Genomic DNA, 18755 nt, shown 5'->3' with positions numbered 1-18755 from the left:
TTCCACTTTTGTCTTTCTCAGTAGACTAGCTCGCGTCCCCTGCCCACCTCATCCTTCCATCTGATAGTGTTCATCCGCACCCCCAGCCCCCCATCTCAGCCCATCCTCTGCCCCTCTCCATTTCCCTTTTCGTTCATCCTTTGGCGGAAGGTACTGGTGGCTCAGCCTGCATGCCGCTCTCTCTCCTCTTGTGCTGGCATGTCATGGTGGCACTGTTGTGTTCTCTTCCTCTTCCTTTTTACTAACAGACGCAGACCAAACTGGAGCATGCCCGCATTAAGGAGCTTGAACAGAGCCTGCTCTTTGAAAAGACCAAAGCTGACAAACTCCAGAGGGAGTTAGAAGACACTAGGGTAATGGTTTTCACTGTTTAATGAAGCAGACCCATGTATGTGAATGGTGACGCCTCGGGGGACGTGCCTTGCAGTTGACCTAAGCCTTGACCCAGTGGTTCCACCTGAGTTTGGTCTTGGTGCTGTTCAGGTGCTCACAAGCGTAGACTGATGGGTAGGCACAGGTGTGTCACATCCAGTCTTTTGTCCGAGGTAAAGACTCATTCCTTTGGTTAACTCAACCAGAATCCAGATCAGAAACTCGGCAACCGTAAGTGGACTACGTGGACGTCCACAGCCACTTTCGAGGCTCTTTGTGTTAATACCTCGAAATACATTTCTCCAATTTGCCACAAGCAGTCAATTGTCCTCTTGTTCTCATATTCCCAGTGACAGGGATTTCTGAAGAATTTTTGTTATTGTTGTTTTACTTTACCTCTCTTTTCCTGCCTTCTTCCCTGACCTGTTGGGGGAATCGAAACACCGGCTCTTTTGAATGAGAGTTAAGGACTTTCATCCCAGTGATCTTTTTTTCTTCATACCTGATCTGCCTTTGCATTTCCCTCCTTTCTGTCACCAGTAGGTGAAAATCTCAGCGGTTAGGAGGGAAAAGTGTGCTGAGAACAGAACAGCTTCCTACAGTCCCAGCTCACTATCTTTGGCCCTGGGAGCCAGTGCATTAGTCAAGTTGCCACTTACTTATGTATTAAAGCACCTGTGTAATGCTTACTTGGTGCCAGGCATTGTTCTGAGCGCTGCACCGGTATTACCTTATGTGGTCTCACCTCAGCCCCGAGGGAGGTGGTAGCATTGCCCCCATTTTACAGATGAGGATGCTGAGTGATGGAGAGGTTAAATAATTTGCCCAAGGTTACACAGCTAATAGTAATAGTGGAGTCAGGATTTGTATCTAGAACATTTGGCCCCAGAGTCTGTGCTCTTGACCACCACAGGATGGAGTCTGTCTATTATGGAGGTAGTTCTGTGCTGAAAAATTTCATAAATAATCCGAATCATTTACGTATAAGAGGACATGTGTGTATATATACCTTTTAAATCACAAATTTGTCCGTGGCTAAATTGCCCAGATCCTTAATACAAAATTAAAAAAATTACTGTTTCTGATCAAATTTGGTATCCTGATTTCTTTCTTTTGAATTATTAGTATTTGTAGAAATTTCTTTTGTTGAGAAATCATTGACTGATCTAAAAAAATCTAGATAATGGAGTAATTTTTCTTCTCTAAATCATAAGCTTTTATTTATTAAGAAGAAAGAAAATGTTCTCAGCCTCAAAAGTAAAGGTATCTCCTATATACTTGGTAAGGGAAAAATCCTGGTAGTTTGGTGATGTTTCTTCGTTACCTGAGAGCCAAAGACTTGATCTGGGAAATACAAGGGACTGATGATAAGATTGGGCTCCTTTTAGTGGGAATGGCTGTTGAATCATTCTTTTTTAACCTGTGAACTCCTCCTGTGTACCTTTGTCAGCACACAACTTGGATGGATGCCTTTTTTTCCCCCTGTGGATAGGAAGGCGTCCACTTACAGCACGGGTTATCCGACTGTTCCAGATTCAAGCTGTTTTCTTTCTATAAGAAGTCTGCCTTTTGTTTGATCCTCACTCCTGCTTGTCCAATTGTGAAACCAGCCAATGAGCCAGTTGAGTTTCCTATCACCTACCTTCCTTTTAGGAAGTGCTGTAGAATACCTCTGAGCCAGTAAGTCCAGTTTACGAGCAGGGTGTTTGCTGCCGCGGAGGAAGTCGAGAAAGTCGCAAGAATAAGAAATGATACCTTTTATGGCCTCACCCTGGTGGGAGAGGCAGACACGTAGCTTTGCTCGAGGGCAGACTTTGGGAAGTAAAACAAAACATGGAAGAGGTATGGAAATGCCACAGTGTAATCACACTGTTCTTTTTTCACTTATTTTTTACTTGACATTGACTAATAACTCTTATCCTGTTGGATTTATTTATGTTCCAGACCTTGTAGCATTGGGGTTTATTAATATTTTGCCCCTTATTTTGTGACAACAAACGCTTGGACGCCCCACCCCCTGCCCCAGAAAAAAGTACGCAAATAAACATCTTTAACCCGGAGCATCTATAACCCTGACACACACCAATTACAGCCCCGCCCCGAAATAGTTAATGACTTCCTCTTGCAGTTTCGGAGACTCGATTGCTTTCTTCTCCTAGTCTTTTGTGGACATGTTCATGGTCGTCCATATCACAGGTGGACAGAGGAAGCGAAGGAAACACACCCATCACTTTCTGTCCCAGTAAAGGCAGTGAGGGAGAGAAGCCTTCAACCTGGAGGAGTTTTGATTCTTAAAATCTGTTTTTAAATTATTCATGTTCCCTTCTCTTTCCCAGGTTAGTCCAGTAATTGATTTTTATACCTGAAGTGACCTATTCCCACATATTTTGTGTCCTACACTGACTGGCTAACAGATATCAGAGGGAAGTCATTTCTTAAGAATAAAAGGACACAGGTTAAGAAACTGTTTTTCCTAGTCCTGGGGTGTGAAAAAAAAAAAAAAAAGCAGGCTCTTGGGTGCTGTCCCAGAGCTCAGGTAGAATCAAAACATGTGGGAGTGAGCGGGAACCTGCCTTTTAGACCTGCATCCCAGGAGATAGATGTGCATATGAAAGTCTGAGAACCACTGGGTTAGGGGAACAAGATATGTACATTAAAATGCCAATAGATAATAAAATCTAAAAGGGGGAACTCTCTAAAGATTCATATATATAATTGCAGGTAAGTAATTGTTCTTATTTTGTCTTTCTAAAAAAAGGTTAGTAAATTATTCCTTCATTATCCAGCTAAACCTCTTTCTACAGCTGATTCATTGAAACATTTGATAGGTAATTTCATACCTTTTATGCCAGTGATAGCCACAGAGATACACCAACTGCATTTATATCATCGAAATTCTCTGCCATCCACATTAATATACTTTTTTAGTAGATAAAAAGAAACAGGCAAAATTAATAATATATTTGATTTAAGCCAGTTTATCCAAAATAATATCATTTATTTCATCATGTAATCAGTATAAAAGTTATTAACAAGATATTTTATGTTCTTTTTTCCCCCTAAGTCTTCAGAATCTGCCTACGTGACCCTTACAGCATCTGTCACATTTCTGGTGCTCAGTAGCCATGTGTACCAGGTAGCGCAGTTCTTTAAAATCACCTGCAGTAGATAGGTGAGCATTTACACATGCCGGGTAAAGCAGAGGAGGGAAAAACCAGGTAAAGTGAGGAGGCTTCTGTCTTCCCTCAGCTGGACATACCTGAGAACTTTGAAAGCTGTTCTTTCTGTTAACTTACTATCAGTTGATGGGCACTTCTCTAAGTTTCTTGAGAGGAAAAAGAAATAAGTCTGGAATAAGTTAAATTCCGTATCAGTTTTCGATTTCTTGAGCATCTCAGGGTGGTGGAAGTTTGCCAAAGATGATGACTTTGGGGTTCTCAGAATGGGGCTTCCTCCATGACAGCAGTTAGGGGTGGGTGAGCCTGCAGGCGTTCACGGTAGCTCAACGGCTGCCTGAGGTGGGGGAGTTATTAAAGATCTTCAAGGTTAAAGGAAATCGTCAGTGATTGGTTATTTACATGCCTTGTTTTTCTTTGGACTGCGGTTACTAGGTGGCTACAGTGTCGGAAAAGTCCCGTATAATGGAACTAGAAAAAGACCTAGCGTTGAGAGCCCAGGAGGTAGCTGAGCTGCGGAGGAGGCTAGAGTCCCATAAGCCTGCTGGGGATGTTGACATGTCACTCTCCTTTTTGCAAGAGATAAGCTCTTTGCAAGAAAAATTAGAAGCTGCCCATGCTGACCACCAGAGAGAAATCACTTCTCTGAAGGAGCAGTTTGGAGCCCGAGAAGAAACACACCAGAAGGAGATAAAGGCTCTTCAGGGTGCCACAGAGAAGCTTTCCAAAGAGAACGAGTCATTGAAAAGCAAGCTTGATCATGCCAACAAGGAGAACTCCGATGTGATAGCCCTGTGGAAGTCCAAGCTGGAGACGGCCATCGCGTCCCACCAGCAGGCGATGGAGGAGCTGAAGGTGTCCTTCAGCAAGGGGGTCGGGACAGAGACAGCAGAATTTGCAGAGTTAAAAACACAGATAGAGAAGATGAGACTAGATTACCAGCACGAAATAGAAAATCTGCAGAACAAGCAAGACTCTGAAAGGTCTGCTCACGCTAAAGAGCTAGAAGCCCTCAGAGGGAAGCTGATGGCGGTCATTACAGAGAAGGAGAGCAGCCTGGAAGCCCTCAAGGCGAAGCTGGACAAAGCGGAAGACCAGCATCTGGTAGAAATGGAGGACACCTTAAACAAATTGCAGGAAGCTGAAATAAAGGTAAAGGAGCTAGAGGTTCTACAAGCCAAATGCAGTGAGCAAACCAAGGTTATTGATAATTTTACATCACGGCTCAAGGCCACTGAAGAAAAGCTCTTGGATCTTGATGCACTTCGGAAAGCCAGTTCCGAAGGTAAATCGGAAATCGAGAAACTTAGACAGCAGCTTGAGGCAGCTGAGAAACAGATTAAAAATTTAGAGATTGAAAAGAATACTGAAAGTGGCAAGGTTTGTATTGGCGTCCTCCATCCTTTTATTTTCTGTTTGTCAGTCTCACTTTGCATTGTACGTCACTTCTGAGAGGAGTTCATTCATCTTCCATATTCTCGATTTAATTACAGCAGATTTCCCAGCTGCATACAGAGTCCTCTGAGTATCTTGAGCATGGCTTCATTTGAGGAGATTAGAGAAAATAATGGCTCAACTAGGTTAATTTATTTTGGTTTCCTAGTGTCTGGGTACTTTATGACTTTGTCTCTGGGCTCCGCTCTGTAATCTGTTTAAGCTTGGTTCCAGTCTGTAATTTCTTTTTAAAGATTTATTTATTTGAGAGAGAGGGTGAGAGCACATGCTCAGGAGGAGGGGCAGAGGAAGAGAGAGAGAGAGAATGTCAAGTAGCCTCCCCACTGAGCACGGAGCCCAACATGGGGCTCAATCCCACGAACCTGAGATCATGACCTGAGTTGAAATCAAGAGTCAGATGCTCAACCGACTGAGTCATCCACGTGCCCCTGTAATCTCTTTTAAAATAGAGAACTCGCTAAGATGATGGTGTTAAGGTAAATGAAGGGACAGACAAGAAGGAGGCTTATATGATTACCTCCTCCTCCTCTCCCATTTACATCATTGTCCTATGCCTAAGCTTATATACAAACATGCTGAGTGCCACGTGACTGTTGTAAACGGAGGAATAAGGTTACGAGCCTGGAGCCCTTTGCATCGCTGCTTCTGTCCCATTGGAGAGCTTTTCCTGTGCCGCAGTGAGAATATGTTCTAATCCCTGCCTTTTTGAGGAAAGACGGACAAGTATGCTTTTTGTCAAGGCATAGGAAATTGCCTGAAACATTTGCCAGCTACATCCCTTTCTGATTAGCCTTGTCAAATGTCATCTTCATCTTTAAGGACTGTTTGAGGAATGAATGCTCCCAGTCCTCTTGCCACTAGTGGGGGTGCTGGTACTGATGCTAAATGTTCTGAGCTTTTTTTGGGGAGAAGCTGCTGCTTTGGCAAAGGGTTGTAAGGTTAGATGGGGAGATGTGAGGACAGACTGAAAAATCGCGGAGTAACCTTAGTTGAAGATGACAAGCTAATTACAGGAAGTTTTCTCAAATCTCCTCACTTGGATCTGAAATACCAATGAAATCACAGAAATTAATTACTAGAGAATGTGTGGCTAAGGGTTGGTCAACTTTTTTTACATCAAGATTTAATGAAAACTAATTTCTGATTACTGTTGTCCAGTGCATTTTACATTAAAAAAATTTTTTTTTAAATGTTGAACTACTTTAAGCAAATAAGAACACAGAGAAAATAACACAGGCCTCATGTCTCCATTTTTCCTGCTCGATGGCCTTTGAAGTCCAGAAAATGAAATTGCTTTTACTTACCCATTTAGAAAGTAAGCGTCTGCACTCTCTGCTTTAGATCATGCTGATATTCCAAATTTCGGTTTAGAAAAATACCCTGTTTTGGCTATTTTAAATAGTCATTAGATCGTACTATCTAGAACTGATTGTGGGAAGTCATTGGCTTCTTAGAATTAACAACAAAAATAAAGAAAGAAAGAAAAGAAAAAAGAAAAAAAGAAAAACAGTTTTTTTTTTAACCCATGCCTTTATTCCTTTCAGTTTTATTTGGTTGTGTTTGTTTCTCATATGTTTTTTATATTTGTTTTATTTTTTGTTTCTCATTTATTCTTCTTTGTTTCCTTGTGTTGGTTTGCTTCTGCACCATGTAACTCTGTGTGGTAGGCTAGTAGCGTTACCAGAGAGCTGCAGGGGAAAGAGCTAACACTTAATAACCTTCAGGAAAACTTGAGTGAAGTCAGTCAAGTGAAAGAGGCTTTGGAAAAAGAACTTCAGATTTTGGTAAGTACCTATTGGGAATCGGACTCTCAGGGTTTCTGGTCATTTGAATGGTTCCTGGTTTAAAAACAAAAATCTCTATAAAGAAGGATTGCACCTCTTCCCTTTGTTTTTGAAAGTATTGATTTAAATTGAGTGTGTTAGTCATTGGCTGATAAGTACCTTGAAGGGAATGGGATGAAAACCAAAGTAGCAATAAAGGTAGGTATTACTTTTTCCTTTTCTAAATCTATCCTTTGCCTCTGGTAAATACACCGCTTTGGCATATGATTGACTGGTTGGTTTTGCTAAACACAGGGACCTTCCAAATTATACACCCAGCACATCAGCGTTTCATTTATAATGAGGTTTAGGCTGTGCCTTCTGCCTCCTGTGACAGCAAGCCGGAGAGAGCTGTACTGGACTGCTGGCACCCTGTGTTAGCACGGCACGGTGCTGTCTAACCCAACGACGTCCAACAATCATTTCTTCCAACTCGGTTTAATCCATCTCAGCAAATTACATTTCTTTTCACATATATCCTCTTGCCTTAGTTGCAAGTTGTAGGACATTTTTTTTCTTACCTTCTCTCAACTGTTCTCCCTTCTTCCTGCATCAAAAACTGAACTTAGTCAAGGCTGGCAACATAAGCACACATCATGGGAAAGGAAAGCCATAGGCTGATGGAGAAACTGGGTAAGAGAAACTTGAGTTAGGAAGGGACACTTGTCTTAGATCCTCCATATACCATCATCTTCCCCGCTTATGACACTTCCGTGCTAGTACTGGAGGTGAATGAGTATTTGCTTTCTTTTTTTAAATGCCAATATTATGAATTTCTACTTTTTCAAATGTCAGATATATAGCTGCACTGTTCATTATTGTAGCTACTGTCCACATATGACTATATGAATTTAAGTGAATGAAAATTAAATTTAAAATTCAGTTCTTCAGTTGTACTGGCCACATTGTAAGTGCTTAAGAGCCGCATGTGGCCGGTGGCTACCATATTGAACAGCACCAGATAGACTGTTTCCATCATGGTAGATGATTCTAGTGGGCAGTTTTGATATGCAATATTTTAGCTACATTTTGAGAACAAGTTGGCCTGGGAGTCATGATTTTCTAGTCTGATGTCCTTTAAAAAAATGTGTTTTGAGTTCCATACTATTTCTGTGGCCTCCCTCTCCCCTCCCAAACTTTGAGGACGCTTTACTTTTCTTTAAGTTAGCATACATCTCTGTGTACTCGGAAGAGAAAATTTGCTTCCTAAGTCTGGCTTTGGGAGTAACACAGGGGGACGACCTTTGGGCTTTGGTGGACTTGTGTGCCTTCTGTGCCCGTTTCATTCATAATCCTAAATAGTTAGAAATACTCACTGAAAATTTTTCTTCATGTATCTAGCTCAAAATTCATCCCAGGAAAACCGGGGGAGCGGTTTTTTGTTTTTGTTTTTGTATTTGAATCTACTGTCATGCTTAAAGAGTAGATGAGTGGTGGGCCTTTTTGGTTTAAGAAGTAGTTGATACAGTTTCAAGATATTAGGCTCTGATTACTTTCAGATAGAAAACATTTCAGAATTCTGACCACTGTCTCGGGCAGATTTCTGAAGAGAAGTTCTGCTACTTGAGGGTGGCAACATGAAAAAAGGCATACGCACGTACCACACGTATACACAAGCACATATGTGTGCATGTTCACACACGTGTACAGATGTGCATGCATGCTTGGCAAGGACATAGGTGTAAACCTATTCTCCTGTGTCACACACACGCACAGTGTACATATGGTAGTACTCGGTGTCTGCACATTGTAAGTTTTAATGAAACAAAATCAGTCACAAAAAGTACATAGTGTTGTAGTTATAATTGATTGAAACTTTTTGTTTCTTCAATTTGAAATCTTTCTGTTCTTAATTCTAGAAAGACAAGTTTGCTGATGCTTCGGAGGAGGCAGTCTCTGTTCAGAGAAGCATGCAAGGTATGTCTTCCTGAGTATGGCTTTAGAGAATGTCAGGTTCTCAAGCTGGAGCTGGCCTCTGGAGTACAGGGAATAGATGGACCTGTAGTCTGACGTCACGCTTCTGGAAGCTTCTGCAGCACACGGTAATGCCAGATTGCCCTGGCTTCCTGAAGCCTCAGACTCCCATTAACTTCTTTCTTCTTGTGACTTACAGCTTGTTCCATGTAAAAATTAAGTATACTTGGGAAAAGCATTATCTTACTTAATCTTTAGTCATTGATAGCTGGAGATAGGAAAGAGAGGCCTAGAAAGGGATGCCTGGTGCCTGCCTAACCACAGATGCGAGGAGGCAAAAAGACATGCACGCTTGCTTCTCTAGGACCGTTATGCAGTGGTTTGTTGTGTAGTGGGACTTTTTAGTATTTCTGTCCCGTCACATCCCAAGCATGTGATTTGATTGGGTTGTAAGACTGCCAACCTCTAATGGCTTATTAAGTATGAAATATATTAAACTTTTAACTTTATCCTCAATAGAAACTGTAAATAAACTGCACCAAAAGGAGGAACAGTTTAACGCACTGTCTACTGAATTGGAGAAGTTGAGAGAAAATTTAACAGGTAAGATGTCTCTGTTTACTAAGCACTGAATATGGTAAGTTTCCTAGGATTTGAGGTAACTGTAATATGTTACAATAACATCTATTCAGGGGTCACTTCTTCACTTGTTAGTGTGGTATAATGCGATAAGATACTTGCTTGAGGTCTGTAACCTCCACAAATCCTCTCTGCCCTGTTTTCAAACAAGTCAGAATCCACCACACATCACCACTCCTCCCTCAATTCAAGCCAATCATCATCTTTCACTTGAGCTGCTGTAACAGCGGGCCATCTGCTCGGCCTGCTTTTGCCATCTTCCCCTTCAGTCCGTTTGCAGCACAGCAGCCAGACCCATCCTCCCACTAAGTCGGGTCACATCACTTTTCTGCTCGAGATCACCCAGTGGCTCCCATCTGACTCAGAGTAAAAACTGAAGTCCTTACCTCTCTGATGGCTTCTCCTACTACCCTTTCCCTTGTTCATTCTACTCCAACCATATTTGCCTTGTTAGTAATACTTGCATGTCAAGCATTTCTGTGCCTCAGGGCCTTTGCCCTTGCTTTCCCTAAGTCCCTTCAGGTCATTACTTAAATGTCACCATTCAGAGAGGCCCTGCCTAAGATTTTAGCCTCCCCAACTCCTCCTTGGCTCCTTTCTCTGCTTGTATTTTTTCCCTCTTAGCAATTAACACTATTTTTATACTATTTGTGTTTATTTCTTAGCAATTAACACTATCTTTATACTATTTGTGTTTGCGTGTTTTTTATCTTGTTTATTGTCCGTCTTCTTGGCTAGAATGTGATTTTCATGAGGGCAGGGATTGCTATATGCAAATATTCCCAGAGCAAACCTTGGAATACAGGATCAGAGAAACTTTTGTTGACTGTAACACTGCGGCGCTATTTTTTTTCTCTATATATTCAGATATGGAGGCAAAATGTAGAGAGAGAGCTGAAAGAGAAGAGCAGTTGATAAAGGCAAAGGAAAAGTTGGAAAACGACATTGCAGAAATAATGAAGATGTCCGGAGATAATTCTTCTCAGCTGACAAAAATGAATGACGAATTACGTCTGAAAGAAAGGTACGTGTGAGTGGTTATAAGGGCGCCTGATTTAGGTTCACCTCTGAAGTGTGGTCTAGGAGGGAGGGGGGCCAAAATTCAGGATTGTTCTGTTTTAAAGTTTCCTGTCACTCTTCCTTTGCCTTTATCCTTAAATCAGCTACGGAACCTTCTAAGTAATAAGTGTTGTAGACCCTTTGATGGCTTGTAAAGAAAAGGCAGTAGTTCACCAGGGGCAGGAACATCTTTCACAGGCAGCCTGTTTCAGTGTGATGAAGGGTAACCCATACTACAGGCTAACTAGGTATGTGCCCTGCACTCTGCAGACAGCTTTAGTAGAGTGTGCTTTCTGATTCTCCTAATGGTCCTGTGAGGTGAGTGTATTCTTGTTCCCATCTCGAAGAGAAAGGAAGTGAGGCTTCATGAGGTGAAGTGACTTGCCTGCGGTTTCAGGCCTGGGCAGGCCGGTCCCGGAGCCCTCGCTGCTCATCAGCACTGCCTTGTACTCCCTCCACGCTACCGCTTCGGTCATCTCCATCTCCCTTCCTGTCTTTATTCTGACTATTGTTGTTTTGATCTTTCTTTTCTTTTAATAGCTGCCAGATAAAAATCAAATGTCTTATTTCGTAAGGCAAAAACTTTTAGATGACATGTTAGGGCCGTGAGAACGATGGTTCTGAAAGTGTGACTAGTTGGCAGTCTGGTTTACATCCAGCCATGCACCCCCACAGTTCAGCGTCGGGGGGTGGGGTTGGCGCCTGGGCCTTGGTTGGCCACCTGTGGTCAGACTTGCTGTGGAGGGGGGGAGCTGCACAGGTGGTTGTGGCCTGGTGCCCCGGGGGGCTCCAGCTCTGCGGGTGTTGGACAGGTGTGCGACCCAGAGAGACCATCCAAGTTTCCCTTCCGTTCCTGGAGTCCTCTGATAGCCCATTCTCTAGGTTTGTGTCCCGCGTCTTCTGTACCTCTTGTTGAGCCACATTGGAATCTCGAAGCTAGATCTTCAAGTTATCACTTGTCATTTTGTATCTTGTGTTCTCAAGGGCCACTAGAATGAGTTTTTGATAATCTTGTCTGCTAAAATTTTTGAAACTTACTAAATAATTCATTTCCTCATCTATGTTTACTTTTCATTCATTTTTGCTTACTGATCTATTGACGTAAAATAATAAACCTTCACAATTACAGTAGTCACTCTAAATAATGTATTTATAACTGTCTCAATTAGTAAAATTAGTCTTCAGGGCAAGTCAGGTCATTTTTTTGTTTATTTCAGATGTTATTAATTACTCATAACTTATAATCATTAATACAATTATGAATAGTATCTTTCTAAGTATAACTCTGGAATTTAAAGCATTCTTTCGAAAACTCTGACACCTTGTGTTGAACCTTGTTCTAGAAATGTAGAAGAATTACAGCTAAAACTTACAAAGGCTAATGAAAACGCGAGCTTTCTGCAGAAGAGTATTGGGGAGGTAACTCTCCAAGCAGAACAGAGCCGGCAGGAAGCAGCTAAAAAGCATGAGGAGGAAAAGGAAGAGCTGCTGAAGAAGCTGTTGGACCTGGTAAGGAGGGAATGTGTGAGACTTCAGTGCTCCGAGGCAGTTGAGGGCGGCGCAGCTACAGCTAGGTGACTTACTGCTTCCCTCGGGTGTCTGCAGGAGAAGAAGATGGAAATGAGCCACAACCAGTGCCAGGATCTGAAGGCCAGGTTCGAGGAAGCCAGGTGTGAGACGAAGGCGAAGCATGAAGCCACGCTACAGAACCTGCAGAAGATGCTGTCGGACACGGAGGAGAGGCTGAAGGCTGCGCGGGAGGAGAACAGCGACTTGATGCAGGAGATGGCGGAACTGAAAAAGCAAGCCGACAAAGCCAAAGTATGTTCTGGGAGAGGATCCCGTTGCTGCGTGGCATCAAGGCTGCAGCGGGGCGTACAAAGCGGCAGCAGATGGGATGGGTTGCACCGACCTTTACAGATGCTAACCTCCCAGCGCATGGCAGGATGGCGAATTACATTTTCCTGGCTTCCAGTGCTTTCTGCCAGCTGCCGTTCCTTCTCAGGGGTGGCGGTGGCTACCGTACAGGTCTTTCCCCTGAGTGTACTGTGTAGCCATCACCCCCCTCCCCTGCGCTGCTGGCTTCCCAGCTGTCACAGAGAGTCTCGTGTTGCCTGAGTGCTCTCTGCCTGCTTGCAGGAGACTCTGTTGTGGCCTCTGATCTTGGCGGTTGCTGCCACCTTGCACTGGGGTTAGGCGAGACCTCTTGCACCCGAGCAACAGGCTGAGGCCAAGTGAAGCAAGTGAGTGCTGGAGAAGCAGGCCTCCTGTGGCGCACATTAGGAGTGGGGGCTCTAGAGAGGGCTTTTATTAGATATAGTCCCCAGAAGGCACTCGAAGCTCCCTGGCAGGGAAGCTGGAGGCAGGGGCTGTGAGGGAACATCCTGTTATTAAATAGAGTAGACTTTAATACATTGAATTTCATTTTATGGTGTCAGGATCATCTCTGCAACCTGGTATATTTTTTGACACTGGTAACTTAATGAAGTTCAACCGTCCTCCCAGTGTTTAACTTTTTCCTGCCACCATTGAACTTGCTCAAAGAAAAGTAAATACTTGTCTTTAATTATTTTTAATGTTTGTCTAGGAGTTCAGTGAAAAGGAAATGTAAAAGAGCATACGTGAGAATTGAAACAAATCCCACCTAAAACTCATTAATTAAATTGGACCATGACCTAACATGTGCCATGTGTGTATACACGCACCTTCTCTCCTCTCCATGCCACCACCAAGGCTTCGTCCTCTCCCTGTAGAACATCTCCAGCTTTATGAGCCATTTAACACTGGATATAATTTCCAAATCTTTTGTCTTTGTGCTTCCCTTTATCTGCACAGACTCCACTTTTTTAGTGTTTCCCTTACAATGTGGCAGTCTGACCAAACCACAGCTTTCCAGTAATTTGTGTGAAGGGTCATTAATTTTGCTTGCTGGTGTTGTAAATTTTTTTTTAATTTTTAATTTTTTACAAGGGTCATTTGGTTAGGATTGTTCCCCTTCCAAAGTTGTCTCGATATCTGATTTCTGTGGATTTCATTGTTTGTCAACAATAGTGGCTCACAGACAAAATATTTTAAGAATCTGATGAAACCTTAAGATGGGAAATTCATATGCTCAACAAGCTTTTATAAAAGATGTCAGGAGGTTCACGGAGCCCACAAAGTTGCTGTGTTTCCTAATTGAAGAGCCAGTGATCCGTAAGCTCTGCTGCTCGAGGCACTAGCTGGCCACGTTAATTTGAGTTTGAATTTGCTAAATTTTAATAAATTACAAATTTAGCTCCTCAGTCGCACTCACTGCACTTCACGTGCTCACCAGCCACACACGTGATCAGCGCTACCATATTGTGCAGATAAAGAGCGCTCACACCACTGCGCAAGGTTCTGGACAGCGCTGGTATAGACAATGTGGTCAAGTCATTTTATAAACCAGTATATTTTTTTAAAGAACCCATTTATTTTAGTCACCAAAGCCTAGCAATTGGTCTGTACTTTTAATAAGTTCTATGTAATATTGGTATTAAATTGGTCAGGCCAGTGACTGTCCTTTAGAAAGTCTAGGTCTTGTAGTTAGTTTGAAAAGCAACAGCTTATTTTCCCTCACCCTTTCCCCCCTTTTTTTGGTTAAAATGTACTCACTTTTTGTAGGTCTCTGGATTGTATTTTTTAAAATTCTTTTCTGAATTCTTCCTACAATAGAAATAATTGGGAAGTTGGCAGGGCAGGAAAGAACCTCATGCTCTGATGTCAAAGTCAGACTACTGTTTTTGCCTCATTAGATACCACTCAGGGGTGATTTTAAAAATGTTGCAAAGAAAAAATAAACCAGTAGGTAGACCAGCGCTTTGCAAAGCTAAACCTGCTTTGTATTAATTATCCTTTTATGGGCTCTTTTCATCTGGTTTTCCCCCCTTATTATCCATATAGCTTCTGTGACATTTATTGTAAAAAAATTTTTTTTTCAAACTTTTACGATTTAGGTTACATTAAGTTATTTGGGCTCTCATTTGCCTGCTTGATTTCATTCTGTTTCCATTCTTTCCACCTTTGTTTCTGTAGTCGCTAACTTATTTGTTAACATCAGCCAAAAAAGAGATTGAACTAATGTCAGAAGAGCTGAGGGGTCTGAAATCAGAGAAGCAGCTTCTTGCACAGGAGGGAAATGCTTTAAAGTTAGAAAAAGGTTCACTTTTATCAAAGCTGGTAGAGGTGGAGGCCAAAATAACTTTACTCCAGGAAGATCAACAGAAACTGTGGTCGGTAAATGAAACCCTTCATTTAGAAAAGGAGAAAGTCTTAGAAGAAAAGCAAGACGCCGAAAAGCTTTATCAGCAGGAACAGTTCCATAAGGAATCTTTGGCTGTTGAGAGAGAGCAATTACTACGAGAAATCAATACTGCGCAGGAAGAACTTCTGAAGATCAGCATGGAAAATGACTCTTTGCAGGCTTCCAGAGCAAGCTTGCAGGCACTCGTGGAACAGCTCCAGCTCAGCAAAGAATCTTTGATTGCTGAGTCTAAGAAGGATCAGGAAGAAAAAGATCACCTGGAGGATCATATCAAGAAGCTCGTTACTGAAAACCTTGCCTTGGCCAAAGATAAAGATGAAATTATTCAGAAGCTCCAGAGCTCTTATGAGGAGCTAGTCAAAGACCAGAAAACCTTGGTGCAGGAGATTGAAGATCTCACGACTGAGAAAAAGTCAGCTTTGGAGAAGCAGTCAGGTCTCGATAACATGTGCATAGCCTTAAAAGTGGAAAGAGAAAATCTTCTCCAAAGCAGCAAAGATCTGCAGTTTGAGAAGGACGTGCTTCTTCAAGATCAGGAAAAGCTGAGCGCCAGCCTGGAGGCCGCCCTTCAGATCAAGCAGCTGCTCAGCGTGGAAGCCAGTGGGCTCCGCACGCAGCTGGACGATGCCCAGCGGGCGCTGAGGAAGGCTGAGCTGGAGATGAGGCAACTTCAGGCTACCAACACCAGCCTCACCAAGCTCCTGGAAGAAATCAAGACCAGTCGGGAGATCACAGACTCCGAGTGCATCCAGCTTCTGCATGAAAAAGAAACCTTGGCCTCATCTGAGAGAAGACTCTTGGCTGAAAAAGAAGAACTTGTAAGCGAAAACAGGCTCATTGCTGAAAAACTGAAGAAATGCTCGGAAGAGGCCGCCTGTATCGAGATGAGCCTGAACGAGAAGCTCGCTTACCTAACTTCTGAGAAGGAGGTGGTATGTCAGAAAATTACTAAGCTGAAAAAGCAGCACGACAGCCTCTTGAAGGAAAAGTCTGTCCTGGAAATGCAAAATGGAGATTTGCTTGCAGAAAGAGAAAATTCCATGAAAACCATAGGAGACCTCAAAAGGAAATATGATCAAGAGTCTGCCAACAGAAGAATCATAGTGCACGAGAAGATGAAACTCCTCGGTAACCTTGACACTCTGAAGAAGGAGCTTCAGGGGAGGAAGAGGGAAAACCAAGAGCTGGCAGCCACCAAGCACGAGCTCTCTCTGATGCTGAAAGAGGCCCAGAATGCCAGGAAGAGTCTAGAAAAAGAACACACGAGCACCCTGCAAGCAAAGGAGAGCCTGAATGCCGAACTTCAGGCGTGCAGTTCTGAAAAGAGCATCTTGCTGAGGGACGGGCTGAACCTGCAAGAAGAGTGTCAGAGACTAAACGAGGAGATCCACACGATGCAGCAGTCCTTCCTCTTGGAAAAAGAAGCCAGAGCACAGGAAAACGAGTCGTCCCTATATGAGAACAATAAACTTCACGGGAGGATGGCGCTCCTAGAGCAGGAGCTGGAAGAGTTAAGAGTGTGTTCTAAGCAGCTGCAGTCCGAAAATTTTGTGCTCGTCCAAGAGAAGACCAAGTCAGAGCAGAAGGTGGTAGAGATAATTAAAGAGAAGGAACTCTTGAGTGCAGAAACGGCTCGGCTCGCTGCCAATATAGAGACTCTGAAGAGCGATTTCACCACCTTGTCCAAATCCAAGTTAGAGCTGCAGGAACTGCACAGCTACCTCACCAAGATCCTGGACGACCTCCGGCTGAAGCATGAGATGACGCTGGCCGATCGCGCGAAGGCGGTGCAGGACAACAAGAACCTCCTGGCTGAGAAGAGAGACATGATGCTGGCCAAGGAGGAGCTCCTGAAGGAGAAGGAAAAGCTGGCGGAAAGTTACTTCATCCTTCAGAAAGAGATTAGCCAGTTGGCCAAAACCAACAGCCATATCTCAGCCAACCTCCTAGAATCTCAAAATGAAAACCGTATTTTGAGGAAAGACAAGAGCAAGCTCACTCTTAAAATTAGAGAGCTCGAGACTCTTCAGTCATTTACGGTAAAATGGGAGGGTCAGGGACCAGGCCTGGACTACTAACCCTGTGCACTAACTTCCCAGTGGGCCCGGGTGGCTTGTCTTCGTGGCCACGTGAGGAAATGCACCCCACTTAAGCAGCTGCTTGTATGTCTCAAGCTGTTTGTTTTGAAGGGGCAATTCTTTACTAAATCTCTAATTGTAGTTGTCTCTCTCCATTGGAAAGAATTGTAAACTGTGAATAAAAAGGATACATTTTTTAATTAAAGGAGAAATTTTCTTGAAAAAGTCAACTGTGGCTCTTAAAGCATTTAAGAACAATAGTCAAATGGGCACATAGTGAAACATAGTATCTTCTGTTTGGCTTTTAACTGCCTGTGTCTGTCCTCGTGGAGCTGGAGCGCTGCAGTGAACTCTCCATGGCTGGTAGTAGGGAAAGCGTAATGCAGAATTCCCATCAGCTTTATTAGACCGCATGAAATTCTAAGCAAGTGCCTAAAAATAATTTCTTTTTTATGAAAAACAAATAAAAAATTTTATTTTTTATGATTATTTTGATATCTTACCAGCTAAGGATTTGTGTCCATATGCATATGATCTTTTTTATTCACAGCCACGTTTATATTCATTACCCACAACTTCTCTCCTAGACTTTTCCATTTAATGCTTCTCATTAAACACTTGAGCCTTATGTTAATAATTGCCCAAATAATTTTTATTTTTACTTGAGAAATTCCCAACTTAAGTGCCAAGTGATTTCAAAAGCCCCAAATCTGAAATAGCAAGAACAGTATTTCAAACATACAGCAAGAAATATGATGAAGGGAAAATCCAGCTACGTAAGGGTGTTACTGTTCATTATCACTGAACGTTTCACTCAAACATAGGTCAGATGAGCGTGACTGTCAGGGTAACTTTGGAGTTTGGAAGATGTAGGTTTGGAAGGGTCTGAAAATACGCACATTGCATACTGCAGTTGGCTTATTTGAAGAATGGCATGAAAAGGGTCCGTAACTTTGTTCCCCTTTCATGGCTCGGTCTGTTTGTCTCGGCATTGGATTGGTGACTGGTCCTTACCCTTAACCACACAGACAGTGAGGCCTGCCTGAGCAGCACAGCCTGAGTGTCCCTGACGGGCTTGCTGAGGGCCGTCCTCATTTCTCACGCTGCTTTCTTGTGTTCAGGCTGCTCAAACGGCAGAAGACGCCATGCAGATAATGGAGCAGATGACCAAAGAGAAGAGCGAAACTCTGGCCTCCTTGGAGGATACCAAGCAAACAAATGAAAAACTACAGAATGAAGTAATCAGATTTAAATGGCTTTTTGTACAAAGGACAGCTTACCGACTTCATGGAATGTTTGATCACTAACTCAGGATTGTTTATTTTTTGAAGTGTGGCCTCATACAGGTTTGATCTATGTTAGTGGAGTCGCATGTACACCAGAACCACGATAATATTAAATAAAGTGTATGACTTCATTACTCATTTAGTAGGGTCAACCTTTAAAAAAAAAAAAATGAGGGGAAAACCCCGATAGCATGGCTTTCTATGGTAACTTCACTGATGGAACTGATGAGAGAGGTACTCGTAACACTCTCTCGTTTTTGTATCTTTGATCTGAAATCACACACATTTTTTTCCTCAACTGTCCCAGCTCGAGCCACCAAATTCTACTCCTCAGCCCTGAGTTTGACACAGGCCTTTTCTTGGCCTAATTCAGTCCTGGTTCCCTTTTGTGTCCTTTCCAAACAGCCACTTCTGGGTCTCAAACAGACTTGTGGCATCGAGATCACTTCGATTCTGCCCAAAGTAGCATATTTCTCATTCTTCCTGGACCCATTTTTGATCCCTCTCCTCCCCACTCCCAGCTCATACCAATTCTTTCTTTCTTTGGGAAGCAGTTACCTCTGAATCCTAAGCAGACTGATTCGCCAAAGTAGTTATGTGAAGTTCTGTAGAACTTCAAAAGCTTTTAAAAGGGATAGATGAGACGTTAAGGAATTAAAGCAAGGGAG

At 42.8% G+C, this 18755-nt stretch overlaps 1 protein-coding gene across 6 annotated transcripts in view; it reads left to right on the top strand.

Moving 5' to 3' along the window:
- Nucleotides 1-18755, top strand: part of CLIP1 (CAP-Gly domain containing linker protein 1) — a 117063-nt gene that overhangs the window by 64574 nt on the left and 33734 nt on the right. For 4 of the 6 annotated variants that reach the window (XM_045777804.2, XM_045777798.2, XM_087857402.1 and 1 more), the window contains 9 exons: nucleotides 249-353; nucleotides 3984-4928; nucleotides 6671-6787; nucleotides 8686-8743; nucleotides 9260-9343; nucleotides 10247-10403; nucleotides 11782-11947; nucleotides 12044-12259; nucleotides 17923-18039. In XM_045777804.2, coding sequence (XP_045633760.2) covers nucleotides 249-353; nucleotides 3984-4928; nucleotides 6671-6787; nucleotides 8686-8743; nucleotides 9260-9343; nucleotides 10247-10403; nucleotides 11782-11947; nucleotides 12044-12259; nucleotides 17923-18039 — 1965 coding nt within the window. Of the gene's footprint in view, nucleotides 1-248; nucleotides 354-3983; nucleotides 4929-6670; nucleotides 6788-8685; nucleotides 8744-9259; nucleotides 9344-10246; nucleotides 10404-11781; nucleotides 11948-12043; nucleotides 12260-14494; nucleotides 16763-17922; nucleotides 18040-18755 lie in introns of all 6 variants that reach the window. The other 2 variants (XM_087857403.1, XM_045777814.2) reach the window with 2 other exon arrangements.

This window comes from Ursus americanus, chromosome 30 (genome assembly GCF_024610735.1).
Source record: "Ursus americanus isolate L20-20 chromosome 30, mUrsAme1.1.p, whole genome shotgun sequence".
Lineage (NCBI taxonomy): Eukaryota > Metazoa > Chordata > Mammalia > Carnivora > Ursidae > Ursus > Ursus americanus.
This window is presented reverse-complemented; position numbering and strand designations above follow the sequence as displayed.